The sequence below is a fragment of the Artemia franciscana genome, chromosome 16, assembly GCF_032884065.1.
Source record: "Artemia franciscana chromosome 16, ASM3288406v1, whole genome shotgun sequence".
Classification (NCBI taxonomy): Eukaryota; Metazoa; Arthropoda; class Branchiopoda; order Anostraca; family Artemiidae; genus Artemia; species Artemia franciscana.
In genome coordinates this window covers 29,644,559-29,659,983 of record NC_088878.1, presented here as the reverse complement: position 1 = coordinate 29,659,983, position 15,425 = coordinate 29,644,559, and the positions used below count along the sequence as shown (strand labels likewise).

The 15,425-nt window shown below is 34.2% G+C and overlaps 1 protein-coding gene across 1 annotated transcript in view; it reads right to left on the bottom strand.

Annotated features, from left to right (window-relative positions):
- LOC136037323 (ZZ-type zinc finger-containing protein 3-like) overlaps positions 1–15,159 on the bottom strand; it is a 39,726-nt gene extending 24,567 nt beyond the window's left edge. The window contains exons 1-2 of the mRNA XM_065719991.1: positions 15,051–15,159; positions 4,518–5,053 (exon numbers count right to left, since the gene is read on the bottom strand). Of these exons, the coding sequence (XP_065576063.1) occupies positions 4,518–5,042 (525 nt within the window). The 5' untranslated portion in view covers positions 5,043–5,053; positions 15,051–15,159. The remainder of the gene's footprint in view (positions 1–4,517; positions 5,054–15,050) is intronic.
- Positions 15,160–15,425: the final 266 nt, after the last annotated feature.

The following is a 15,425-nucleotide window of genomic DNA, read 5'->3' as shown; positions in this document are numbered from 1 at the left end:
ACACGGAGATGGAGCCAAATTTTAGGACATCATTTAGAAAAAGATCAGAAATTAAATTCAAAAACTAGTTTTTTCATCTCAAAGTAAGGAGCAACTTTAAAACGAACAGAAATTATTACGTATATGAAGGAGGTACCCCCTCCTCAAAACCTCGCTCTTTACGCTAGAGTTTAAATTGTGTCCCAATTCTTTAATAACAACTCGTGAAACGCAAGGGTCGTTTAATTGGAACAATAAAAAGCTTTTTGAAAAGTACTCAAAAACTTTAGCCTGAAGAGCGAGGTTTTGAGGAGGGGCACCTCCCTTATATACATAATAATTTAAGTTCGTTTTTATGTTAATGCTTACTTTCAGTCGAAAAAAAACTGTTTTTTTTACTTAATACAGAGTGGGAAGGACCAACAAAGAAGGATTTTTGTAGGGGAGAGGGTTGAGTGCAGAAAATAGGGGAGAGTAGGGAAAGTAGGGGAGAGGGATGAGTGCAGTGCAGGGGTGAGTGTTGAATGCAAGCGAGTTTTATCTTTCAAGGGTTTTTGGTCAATCAAACCATGCGTTGGCTGTCAGTGACAAAAATCAACTGCAACCGATTACAGTAAGCTCTACTAAATCCGAGAAAAATCTTTGATTTGCTTGAAAAAATTAAAATAGGCATGGGTGCAGAATTAGACTCATCAGTCTATGGCGGCGCTGATCTCCGTTTCATGACCCCCTTAGCCAGCAAGTGCAATGAAGGTTATCCATCTTGTGCTTTCATACACTCTTGCTGTCTAACCTCTTGAGATTCTCCATGTGTCATTTGGAGATACCCATTTTTGTGATTTTTTATAATATAGTATATATTTTTTAATTTCTCATAAACGGAAAAATAACATTTAAATACAACATCCAAGTATGTTCCTCAACAAGAGGAAAGAACCAAGTTACACTGAAAAAATCTTGTCACAAATTTGCTGCTCATGTATTGGGTGACAAAAAAGAATATTCTTCTAGGTGCAGTAAATCCAGCCTCAATGAGGATCACACAAATCACGGAGATAACCGTCACAGAATGTCAAGAATCGTTACAGAAACATCAGAAAAATGTCAAGAATCATAGAAATGACCAGAGAATTGAAAGAGGGGCTTCCAAAATAAGGCGGGAGTACATCACAAAGATGAGATAAATTTCAAACAATCTACCGTGTAAGATAACGAGTACTACAGCGACAGCATATTGCTAAAAAAGGCAGGATCTGAAGCAGAAACCAAGAATAGAGTTAACAATACCTTATTCATGAGGTGTAATTTTCGCAAAACTTGTTTTCTCATTACGCATTAGCTAATAATATTAGATATTTCAGGAAACTTCCATGACTTTTGCAAATGACCCATTTCAAATAAAAAAGTGCATCAGTCCATTGCATTATGAAAGTGTGAATCTTGTCACAAAGAAGCTTTATTTTAACACATTACATCCCATGGACCTTTTCATAAGAACAAACGATGAAATATCAGCTACAGTCACGGGTTGCACACATTTCATCGATGGTTGTACAATATTGGAAGAGGGCTCTCTCAAAAAGAAATTAAGAACTATAGTGACCTTTTTGTGAGTTAAGGGTGATTTAGGAGTGGATAACAAGGCCCCTTTCTTGTCTTTCAGCCTGGGATCCTATTTTGATAAAACATAATCTATTATTGGAAGTCGATATAGTTCTCCAGTGGAAAATAATGAAATATAGAATAAGGCCCTCAGTACTCAGTTAGTGCCTAATCTTTGACAAATATCTTGAAAAACAATGAACATTTTTTTAACAAGCATTTTTCTTAACAATGGACACAAATTTTAATAATGTAACAATGAATTTCAACATTTTTTAAGAATACATATTTTTTAACAAGCATTTTTCTTAACAATGGATACAAAACTCCTTATCTTGGACATAATATATATAGGTTTAGGTAGTTGAGATTGGCTGATTGTTAGGATCATGCTGGTTGGGATTGGCTGACTACAAACTAGGAAACTTTGTTTTTCAACGTTTAAGTTTAGATCAAAGCCTAGCCCATTCAAGCACAATTATTCGTCTTCACAGCGTGTGTCTTGGTTTAAATATGCACAAGAATCCCGTCTGTGACTTTGATATTTTGCTGTAACTATAAGATTACTTGTCCAACATTAGATAGCATTGCCCAAGATAAGGCTCAGGCTTTAAATGTGTGTCCAAGATTACGCTCAATTTTTGACTATTAGTGCATTTAAAATATTCGACATTGTTTATGGATAGAATATTCAAGCTAACCACATTCTTATTTGAAAATTTTGGCAAAATAGTGGAAGCACTCCGATTTCTAAGTGGTATAATAAAAATTTTACAGTGATCAGAATATAATAAGTGAAAATAGTTAATAATTATTTAAAACATTAATAAAATAAATTTAAAATAATGAAATAATAGTATTTAAACAATTAAATTAAAATAGTTAATAATTATTAAGCTATTAATTAATTATACATAGCCGTATAGTTCGTAAATATTTAATACATTAATAAAATAAATTAAAGATAATGAAATAATATTAAAGAGTAATACTAAAATTCAAAGGACAAGGAGTTAACAGACATATGAGGGGGGCTACCGCTCTTCAATCAAAAAAGTCATTACAAATATAAAAGTAAATTTAAGAGCAAATCCGATGGTTCTACTTTTGTACTACAACATACCCTTTTATTATTTCTTATTTACAAGTATTTACATCTATTATTACAACTAAACATAATTATTATTATACCATCTATTATTTACGAGTATTTTCCCAGTATTCCTATTTGGACTTGTGATAGTTACATTTCTGGATTGTGTGGTGTTTTTTTAAGACTTGTCAAAACTGAATGAACAGTTTCAGTTTTTTCAGTTCAGTTTCAAAACTGAACTGAATGAACTGTCGCGTAGATTTACTGACAGCTGCATTTAAATATTCGTTTTTCTCTTTATCTTTTTTTATATTTTTCTCTTTATCGATTTTCTTCTTTTTGATGAGTCTCTTTATCAAGTGCTTAGCGTTGTAAGTTATCATAGTATTTGACCGTTGTTGATTGAGTGTTTAAAGTTGTCAGTATTTGGGCGTCATTTTTGTCAGTGTCCTTTTCGTTTTTCATATTGTTTAGCACTTATTTATTTGAAGTTGATTTAACAATAAACTAGTTCATTCAAGTGTTTTTAAAGGCAATTGGTAAACAAACTTTTGCAATTACTAAATGGCAATTTTTTACATTTTTATAGGCTTTCAATTAAATACTGGTTATACTTTAGTGTAAAAAAGTTGTGTTAATGTAATGTAGCGTGTGCATGTAAGTTACATGTACTCTAGGTTCTCATAGTATTTGACCGTTGTTGATTGAGTGTTTAAAGTTTTCAGTATTTGTATGTAATTTCTGTTTGTTTCCCTTTCTTTTTTTTTGTTTTGTTTACACTCCTCTTCGTGCACCTTTGTTATGTATAAAGGTTAACTATAAATTATTTTTATTTATATGATTATAGCTTGACTTTGACATTTTCCATCAGTGCTTTCAAAATAGATATTATTCTAGAAGAGCATTATGATAAATGATACTTTTTTTCTCTTTTTTTGCAGTACCTTTAGAATAAAGCAATTATTTATTTAAATTTGATTTAAACAATGATTTAATTAATTCAAGTGTTTTTAAAGGCAATTGGTAAATAAACTCTTGCAATTACCAAATGACAATTTTTTTTATCATTTTTACAGGCTTTCAATTAAAAACTGGTTATACTTTAGTATAAACGGATGAAGAGCTGGGGGAAAAATAGTCTCAATCATGTTCAGGGTAATTTCTGTTTGTTTTGAATTTGAATCCTGCTATTTACTTCATTAAAAAGAGCTATGATTTTAATTTAAACAAAACTGAAATAAACAAAATAGACAGAATTAGAAGAAACACTACGAAAAACCATTACATGATTAATGGTGGTAGGCGTAGATTCATCAGAAATTCTATTTGATGATGGAAACAGGCAGAAGAGACAAAGACAAATAGAAATAGAAATAAATCGAAATAGACAGAGTGTGATGACAATTATGAAACTTGATACAACAATTATATTACATGATTAAAGGTGAAAGTCTTAGATTCATTAGAAGTTGTATTTGATCATGGAAATAGACAGAAGAAAAAAATATCGATAGAAATAGAAATAAATCGAAATAGACAAAGTCTGATGACAATTATGTAACGTGACACAACAATTATATTACATGAGTAAAGGTGACAGGCTTATATTCATGAAAATCCTGTTTGATGATAGAGACAGAATAGAAATAGACAAATAGAAATAAGTCAAAATAGAGAGAAGGCAAACTATGGAAAATTGCTTTCTGATCAAAAGTAATTGGCTTATATTCATCCAAAATTCTATTTGAATGGGGAGCTAGATAGAATACAAATAGACAGTACAGACAGACAGAAATATATCAAAATAGACAGAATATGAAGACACACTAAGAAAAAGTATTACCTGATTGAAGGTGACAGGCTTAGATTCATCAAAAATTCTGCCTCTGACAACCATCTTTCCATTGATATTCTTAATTTGAGTATCATTTTGGCTATTCTGACTGAAGGTTGGTTTTGCCTCCAATATAAATTCAGGGACATTAACACCATACTTAGACCAGTCAACAACTGGAAGCTCTGTGATCTCCACCCGTGGTGGTGAGAAAAATTCCCCCTTTTTCAATAAGTCAACTTGCTCCAGAGGATTCTTTTGAGAATTTTCAAGCAATTCTGATAGTTTTTCCAAGTTAGATACAACTAAATTTCTTTGTCCCTCTAGAATGGATAGTGTCCTTAAGAGTTTGTAATAGTCTGTATTGTTTTTTAGAGCCAAATTGTCAGTTTCGAATGAATACTCGGTCAAATTATCAAAGGTTGGAACCATAGATGTTGGGTTAGGAATGTATGAATCTTCAATATTAACACATTCTGGGTCAAGTACCTGTTCAACTTCTTCGACAACTAGCTTTTTTTCAAGAACTTTCATTTTAGTTAGACCTGAAAAAGAAAACAAGAAAAACTAAAATGAGAATTTCATCTATACCTGAAAAGAAAGCAGACAAAAGCAAAACCTTCAAAAAAAATTATAGATGTCTGTATTAAGACCATGGAGAGAGGAGGATTCTCCCAGGGAAAAGAGAAATAAAGTGGCTAAAACATATCTTTTGCTGATTTTGACCCTCCCACTCTTCTTAAGGTTCAGGGGGGGATACTATTTATGCTCGAATATATAATGTTCAATTGTTGAGGGGAAGAAACTGTAAATAACAATCAAACTTGAGGGAATTGCATGATAATTATTATATTTTAAAGTAAGCTTTTTTTTCGAATATAAGTACAGAGCAATTTTAAAAATTAAAACGAACAAAGATTTAAAAGGGGAAGTGCTGATGAAACAAGCTCTGATAATTGCTTTCCTGAAAACATTCAAAGATGCAACAAATACAACCATATTGTGATGATCTAAAGTAAATTATTTACCGATTTCTTTTCAAATTGTTTCAAAAAACGATTTTATTGTAAATAAATGAAACTTCACTCTGAAAAAAAATACATTATCATGTATTTTTTGTAATGTTTTCCAAATTTTAATGTTTGTTTTTTAACTAGTAAATGCTGGAAAACAAGATGACCAGGGACTTGTTGCAGGAGGATAGAAACTCTCATCTTTCTTTCTTCTATTAAGAAAAATTAAAAGATTTTGTATTAAGAAAAATTAGAAGAACTACTGTAACAAGCAACAGCTTGTTACAACAGCCCACTGGTTTTTTCGGCTCCCATGCGAGCCTAAGGTTGATTTGTTTTATTTAAGGATATTTAATACTATTATTCTCATTTTACATGCCTCAGCATCAGCTGACAGTCTCAAACACAAAGGGCTAATTAGCAAGTTTTCCCATCACCACAGGGAGCTTCCAAATTAATTTTAGTACAAAAAGCTGTTTTTTACTAAAATTTTAGTAGAAAAATATGTCTGAAGCTCAAATAGCTGACAAGGCTAGTTAAAAAAAACTGTAATCTCTTACTAATTATTGAGCAAAATATTGTCTAATTAATGTATATACAGCATAAATAATGTGCATCCTGTGTCCATGCAGTTTTCAATCAAAGCAGTTGGCACAACAGGAAACTTCCAAGGCTATCACATTATTGTATAATACTTCTTTTGAGATGATTAACGCTTTTCAGACGGGTACATGATAACATTTTTAGAGACTAACCTTTCCTGAACTTCAAAAAGAAAATTCTGCTCCATTCAATAAATAAAAGCTAAACTTATACTTTCAAATGATGTAAGTTTCATTAAATCAGAATATCTCTATCTCTGGCAAAAAAAAAACGGGAGAAGTTAAATGGTTTTTCTAAGATTTCTGAAAAGCAAGTTTTGGCTTTTAGTTTTCAGTCATTAATTCAGATCTCTTGTCAAAGCCATACCGGTTACAGCAAGACTGCCCAATCAAATTGAATAATTTGGCCATACAAACGGATGATCCATTAATGTAACAAAGAGCCTTAAAGCATTCCTTCACAGGTTCCCATACTGCTTCATATTCAGCCTCCTCTGGTGCAGATAAGGCTTCAAATCTGTTGCATAGCTCTACTGTAAAAGCTTATTTTGATGTTGCATCAGGGTAAAAACAACACTTTTTCACTGAACTTTTCAGGGTAAAAAAAGAAAAGGGTTTAAAAAGATGTAATTATTTCTCTCTCTAAGAATTGCCTTTCTATGTCTGTTTAGATTTGCTACTCAGTAATAGCTAACCTGGTTTTCAAAAAGGATAGGGCTGTTTCTTCTGCAGAGAAATAAGAAACTGTAACTGCCTTGTAAAGAGAGCCTCTGTCACAAGAAATAAAAAGCCAAATATAAAATAATAGCTGAACAGCTTTTTACTATCTTACTAAAGGTTGCATTAGGAGTGTAAGTTTACATAATGAATTAAGAGCCTAAAATATACTGCTTGATAAGCATCTGCCATTAAAACACTAAAGAAGAAAAGAATCAGGCTACTGTCCAATATCATAGCAATATACAAAATGGAGATATCAGTCTCATACATAACCACACCTAAATGATTACTACTACTCATTCTACTGACAACTAACCACAGAACCAAGCCACCTGAGACCAACACAGCTATGCAGGCTCCCTCTCTATCCAAATCTATTCAAAGCCCCCATCTTTACACCCTCCCAGGAAGCTCCCATTTCCTTTAAATCTTTCTTTATACCATCATCCCACCTTAACCAGGGATGACCTACTTTCCATTTAGCCCTTGATAGTGCCAAAAAGAATGATCTTTGTCAATACGTCATCCTTCAGCAACAGAATGTGTCCTAGCCATCTCAACCCTTCTCTCAGTATAGCCCTAGAAAGCAAGATTAAAATAGGCTACACTTTTTGTACAGCCTACTGTTTGAAATACAGTATGTCAGCCAGGTACCCAGAACAGTCTGTAGGCAATTTTTCTGGAAAATATCCAACAAATCTTCATTTGCTTTTCAGTGGGCCCATGCTTCAGAGCCATATGTGAGCACTGTCATCACTGTAACATCCATTATTCTAATCTTGGTTTACAAACTTATTTTGCCATTCTTCAAGACTTTTTTTTAACTGTGAAAAATCACCCTGAGCCTTGGCTACTCTTAATTTTAACATCTTCAATGCTCCAGCAGTCTTTATGAATAATACTGCCAAGGTAAGTGAAGCCATCCTAACCAAATGGATTGGTGCGCTGGATTTAGGATCTTTTGTTTGAGAGGGCAAGGGTTTGAATCCTATTGTATTTGGTTTGGAAGACATTTAGTGTATTTGGTTGGGTTTAGAAATTATTTGGTTTGAGACATGGGTCAGTTGTTTGACTCTGTAAGCTCTAAATGGGTACCTGGAGAAATCTGGGGAAGGTGAATAGGAAGGGTGTTCACAACCACAGGCTAGTGGCCCCCAGCCCCCCCCCCATTGCACTTCCTGGCCAAAGGGACAAGAAACAGAGATCAGCATGGCCAGTAGGGACTGTAAAGTCCCATGCTGCATTCTTCACCTTTTTTTAAGTGAAGCTGTCCACCTGGTCAATCTTTTCGTTACCCAACGTCACCTTTGCATCTTCACTTCCTTCTAGCATTAGTGACTTAATCTTCTTAACATTAATTTCCGAACATATTCTAGCACCCTGAACTTGCAAAACCTCTAAAAGTTTGTTCATTTTGCTCATATTTTCATCTAAGATGCTTAAATTATCTGTATAATCTAAGTCCAGGAGAGTTTTTCCTATCCATTTGATTATGTGGTCCCCATTGCCTCTCTTGTTCTCCTTAAGACAAAATTCATCAAAATGATCCATACCTAAGAGATTTTATGTATAACTCTAAAAACTATTTTTTTTACATTCTAAAATACTTAGTGATATGATTACTAAAGGCTGCTTTGCATTGCTTTACTGACCACAGCCCCCTAATGGACAAATATATAACCCAAATTATGTATGTTATTATTGTTGTTGTGGTTAGTAGTGCCCTTTACACACACAACAAACATCAAATCAATTTTCACAGCCTACTTATGGCTTAGTAGGGAGTCAGGAAACAAACTTTTATAACTTTCAGAAATTTTTCTATCTTCAAAACCTTTTTTAATAGTTTTTTTTAATTATATTTACAATAGTGAAACTAATTTCTTCCAACTACTTGTTAACCATGTGCTTTTAAATTGATATAAAGAAAAGAGTACATTATTCATAATATGAATAGCACATAACGTATAACTTGGGCTATGAGTTTGTTTAAGGGGGCGGGGGAGGGGTAAAGTGAAGCAAATCAACCTTTAAAGATGATGCAATTTAGTTTTTTAGAACATTTGGAGGTCATTTTCAAAACATTATATGGTTTCCTTTAGATGTTGTCTTACATAAATCATTAACACAAAATTGGGTTAAACAGGCTATTTTATCTACCCAAATTGTCTTAACAATTACATTTTTCAATCTAATTTCTGTCTTGTAAGCAAGAATAACCCCTTAAACCTACTGGAACTTACCCAAAAACATTAAGAATTAATTGCAATTCTTTCTCCTGGTTAAAGCCCCAAGAATACAAGCACTGCCTAACCTTGAAAAAAAAATATTTTTATTAAATACATCTCTGTAAGAAGTTTTGTAATGAACTATTTAGAAACTTAACAAAACAATCCTTGGACACCATGTAGTTAGATTTATATAAAGGATCTTTCAGGCTTACATATTAAAAAAATAAAAATAAGCTGTACATGTATAATCCTTATTCTCCATGCCTGGTCACAGTTGGAAATATTTGTGCAACAAATGTTTTCAATATGACAGGAAGTTTAAAATTGTTGTGGCTTGCACAACAACCATTTTGCTACATTAACAGAGTTGGTACTCTCTCTTTCTTACAATATCAATACAAAAAAATCCTAAAATTCCTGTTTTCCAGTTCATTAACTCATTTTGACAAAATAAATATTAGACTTTTCTTCTTTTTGTGCTTAAATACTGACACAAAAGTTTGCTGCCAATTGTCTTTGAATACCCCACACACAATTTGAAATACGGAAAATAAGATTTATCTCTTTTAATTTGTAAAACACTGAGAGAAGCATGTACAAATTTTACTACAGATTTTCATGTAGGCCTATAGGGTAGGCTACATAATTCTATGAATTAAATGCCTTATTCACTAGCATGAACGGTCCTTAGTACTATGCTATCTGTACTAGGCTGAATACTATCTAGGAAATCTGATAATTCAACATTTAGGCTTAAACAAAAGTTATTCCTATAGCCAAGCCTATCTAAAGCAACCAGGACATTCTTAATGAAAGCCTTCTGTACCCTTCATGGTTCTATTCACATGCAAGGACTACATTTTCCTTTTGGTCTCAAAATTATGAAGTTCCTATGGCCTTACCAAAATTTCACCAGTGTTGCAATGCCAAACCTTGACAATTAACAAGTGGAAATTTTGTTAGTATAAATAAATATTTTAAAAACTGAATTTGTTGATTTCAAGTTAAAATTAAATATATTGATCAGTGTACGGTCTATTAAGTTACAGAATTGATTAAGAAAGTATTTGTTGTTGCTGTTGTTTTGGGTTTAATGTGTTCAACCAATAGGTCATATATGTTTGAATCACTCAATTGTTCTGTGGCTTCTATAGTCATTAAATAAGAAAAACAAGTTTTTTTAAATGAAAGTAAGGAGCAAAATGAAAACTTAAAACAAACAGAAATTACTCTATATATGAAAGGGGCTTTTCCTCTTCAACGCCTTGCTCTTTATGCTAAGGTTTGACTTTTTCTCTTAACTCTACCTCTTAAAACAGTAAAAAACTTTAGCGTAAAGAGTGGGGCATTGAAGAGGAAAAGCCCCTTTCATATATGGAGTAATTTCTGCTTGTTTTAAGTTTTAATGTTGCTCCTTACTTTCATTTAAAAAAACTTGTTTTTTTATTTAATTTCTGGATGTTTTTTAATTAATGCATGTTTTGATCTTGGCTCTCCAAATATAAAAAATGAAAATGAATTTTTACTTAAAAAGGCAACTAGAACTTTTAATTTTTATGAACATTTCCATTAGTAAAAAACATACATAATTTAGCCTACGAATTAACTTGCATATCAAACTTCTATATTTGTATGTTTTTATTGTGTATATGAGGGGGTTCACCCTTGTCGATACCTTGCTCTTTACACTAAAGCTTAAATTTTGCCCCAATTCCACAAGAATGACCCTTGAATCACAAAGGCTATAGAATAAATAGTTGAAATTACTAAAAATACTTTAGCATAAAGAGCAAGGTATTAAAAGGAGGTAAACACCTCATATGTGTAATAATTTCTGCTTGTTTTAAGTTTTAATGCTGCTCCTCACTTTCAGCAGAAAAAAAATTCATATTTATTTTTTCATTGTTTTTTTAAATAATGCAAGAGAATCCTGTGCCCCCTTCTTTGAAAGTCTCTTCCCCCATGAGAATTTTTTCCATGGAAGATCCTCCCACGTAGCCCCCTCCCACCTCAACTCTCCCCCCCCAATCAAAAAAATCCCCCTGAAAACGTCCATACACCTCCCAGTAACCATTACTATATGTAAACACAGGTCAAAGTTTGTAACTTGCAACCCCTCCCATGGGGATTGCAGGGGAGTAAGTTGTCCCCAAAGACATTGTTATTAGGTTTTTCGACTATGGTGAATAAAATGGCTATCTCAAAATTTTGATCCAGTGACTTTGGGGGGAAAATGAGCATGGGAGGGGGCCTAGGTGCCCTTTAGTTTTTTGGGTCACTTAAAAAGGGCACTAGAACTTTTAATTTCCATTAGAATGAGCCCTCTTGTGACATTCTAGGACCACTGGGTCAATACAATCACCCCTGGGAAAAAAAACTAACAAATAAACACGCATCCATGATCTGTCTTCTGGCAAAAAATGCAAAATTCCACATTTTTGTAGATAGGAGCTTGAAACTTCTACAATAAGGTTCTCTGATATGCTGAATCTGATGGTGTGTTTTTGTTAAGATTATATGACTTTTAGGGGGTGTTTTCCCCTATTTTCTAAAATGAGGCAAATTTTCTCAGGCTCATAACTTTTGATAGGTAAGACTAGTCTTGATGAAAGTTATATATTTAAAATCAGCACTAAAACACAATTTTTATATGTAATTATTGGTATCAAAATTCCATTTTTTAGAGTTTTGGTTACTATTGAGCTGGGTTGCTCCTTACTACAGTTTGTTACCATAAACTGTTTGACTAGCTTGCTTGGGTGTCACTTCAGTCAGTATTCACTGAACCAAACCAGTATCACTTGACTTGCTAATGAAGGGGGGTTATTTGCCGGCAGCAACTGCCTGTGTTGAAAAACTGGAATGAAAATACTGCAACTATGCATTGTCAAACAGCAATTAAAATACATGTACAACACAATAATAATAAGTAATACAATTTTTACACATTATGATGTGATGTACATCTTCATACACTCCACGTGTATCACAGTTGGGGGATGGAGCCATTTTCTACTGGAATAGTGTTAATTTTGTCTTTGCATGGCCATATCTAAGATGAAATAGGCAGGTAGAAAGGATGCAAGAAGTGAGGTACATTTCTTTTGAAGGCAGCTTATAATCATAGAGATCAAGGAGCTGAGTATGGGGAGAATGGAGCCAAGCCTCTTCTTCTTCCAAAATTTTGAGCTGATTGAAGAAAGAAATTCAGGACCAGTAATAGGGGTTTGAGTGATCAGGCCTAGTTGGGAGACTTGTTTTGCAGCCTGTTCTGCTAATTTGTTTCCTGTTATACCACAGTGTGCTGGAACCCATTTGAATAGAACAGATATACCCTTTTTTGCAAGTTGATTAACCAAATTTTCAATCTCAATGGCAACATTTCTTGCTTGGTGTTGTGGTTGAGCTGAAAGTATCCAGAGCTGAAAGTATTCCAACTCCAAGTAAGTATTTGATCTTCTTTTTCAGAAATTTGAAGGATAGCTTTAAAAAAGAACTCAAAATACTGACTTATATCATTCCTGATTGCATATCACTTTACTTTACCCCCTCTGACATAGGTATAGTCAAAATGACATGCACTCAATGAATTTTGTATAGTCTGATTCTCAGCAAGGGTGCAGCTAAGGGGGTAGGGGGAGGTGTTGGCTTCCCCCAAAAGTTCTAAGTTCTGCTCAAGTTTGAAGTTCTTAGTTTTTGGAGCTCCCCCTAAGGTTCTGCATCTTTTGGCACAGTCTGATACAGTGGCGCCATTTGGGGGAGGCAGGGGGGGGGGGCCATGGCCCCCCCCTGATTTCTGGAGGGGCCCAATTTCAACCACGTAATTCTTTGTTTATTCGTCCTTATTCTACTTTTTTCTCTTTTTTTACTGTATTTCTACTGTGAATTATTACTAAATAGCAAATTCAAGATACTTGACGATTATTGCATTTCAAGAAAGTATCCTGTTTTTGCTGTTCTCCCTAATTAATTTATGGTCACCCTTTTGGCAGGGGTTTGTAAAGTCCTTTCTGGGCTCGGAGTACTTCTGTGACATTGAAGTCTCTCCAGTGATTAATGAATCCCGTCAGTCGGGTATCCAGACCAGGGTGTCATTCCAGTTTTGTATTTAGTTTCTCGTTACCCTTCATCAAATAAAGAACCGTGAAACAGTGTTGAGTTGTGTTCAAGTTCAAATCAGATTATTGAAACATGAGTTCATCCGGTGCGAGTGGTGCAAAAAAAGGAAAATAAAAGCCCAAAGGAAAGAAGAAGAAATAAAGATGCAACAATGATTGGCTTCGTTTTTCAAACCGACTGTAAGTAAATCTACCATATTTTAAATTTTGTTTCATCAACCAATCTTACTGAACGAACCAGAACAAGAGCTATGAGCTCATATGGCACTTGTTACGAGTAGGCAGTACAACAAAGATGAGCCCGTCACAAACCACACCCGCCACCCCAAAAATGCGGTTTGGAGCTAGAAATAGAATATGCAGTTTCACTCAAGTTGGTGCATTTCTGGCATCGCCTCGGATCATCTGGAGCAGATGACTGTTGTAACTTCCAAGTTTCAGCAAAATAAACCTATTTGTTTAATCCCCAGATGTGCAACACGGTTTCCAGTACCTCCTTCCAGCTGCCCCTTTCGCGGCCAAATCTGGCTATGTTAAATCAAAACGAGTTCAGAAGATATCCGGAAGACTAAGAGACTATTTGATGACAACAACAATTGGAAAGCACAACATTGACTCCGAAAGCACAACAACGGAAGACAAAATGCGGAGAGAGTTCTACGAGGTTTTGGACAGAGTGTTAAATGAGTTTGAAGAGCGTTTTTCTGTCCAGCTGCCAGTGGTAGAAGCCACACGTTGCCTTAACCCAAAATCTAAAGATTTTATGGACTCAGATTTACTTCTTGTGATCGCGACATACTTCGATCAGGCAGGAATCAATACTATGCAGCTGAAGTGTCAAGCTTTAATAGCTCGTGCATTTGTGTTGCAGCTTCCACAGAAACCAACAAACGCTTTAGATGTCTTCGAACGCCTCAGAGGATTGAAAGAAGCTTATTCTGAGCTTCTTAAGGTCGTCAGGGTAGTCCGCACACTCCCGCTCACAACGTGCTCAAATGAATGTTTTTTCTCTGTGTTGACGTTTGTGAAGGACTACCTCCAGACAACGATGGAAAACGAGTGACTTTTGCATTTGCTGCTTATATTCTCTGAGAAAGCTGCAGTGAAGGAGCTCAACTTTGAGAAGCTTGTCGACGACTTCACAAAAATGAAGCAAAGGAGATATCCATTGCTGAAGTAACTGTACGTACGTTTCTGATTTATACAGTAAATGCTCTATTTTGGTACTGTTTTTGGTCCCTAAATAAGCTGCAAAATGCGAACCCCAAAGGTAGTATGGTACCTAAAGGCATGTTTGAAAATTTTAAAATTTTAAAGGCTGGATGGGGGCCCAAAATCGATTTTTGCCCCCCCCCTAAGGTTTTCTGAAATGGCGCCACTGGTCTGATACTTTGTCAGCACATTCTTCATACCCTATTCTAAACTCAAACACTTGCAATTCATAGTTCTTGTTTTCTATTACAATTTTAAGAAAAAATTAGCATATGGGAAATTTTGTGAGAATATATAATTTATGAAGCATATTTGAACATTTACAGCATGTGTAAAGTAAGCCTCAACACAGTCTCAGGAACAGCAAAGTCTAGGCTTATGTAAGTATTTTAGAAATTTTTCAGAACTTTGGTGTTTCCTTCTAAAGATTGTAAACATGAGATCTACATACTTAATTTGTAGAGGTGAAGATTGGTGACCACCAATATCCTATGAAGGATTATTGACCATGCTAACTGGTTTTGTTTCACCTTCCTCACTTGACCTACTTTCCAAGATTGATAAAAAAAAACTAATAAAAAGTCAGGCTCTAAATTTAACATATATCTTAACTTTTAAGTACAAAATTTAGGAAGGACCAACTTACTGAAATAACAGGCTTTAAGAAATGGTGTTTTTACTTTTCTATATTCACGTTTATCGTATTTGAATTCGAGGTCGAATTAGTTTGATAAGTTTTCGTTCCATTAATATGGCATCCAAAAATGTGTCATTTTTAGCCAAATTATGTCCATATTTTTTCTGTAATCTGTCCATCTTGTAATCTCAGAAACTAGTTTTTTACGACTTGTAAACCTTTTTCAAAGTAGTCAGTTAAGTTCAAATATAATAAAACCGAAAAACTTCATGTAATGCATCCATCCAGAGTGAAATAGCATGAGAGTACAAAACTCATAAAAACATGTAACTTCTTCTGGAAGCCTAAGGCTCATATTCCAACTAGGATTCTTCTAGGCAGGTG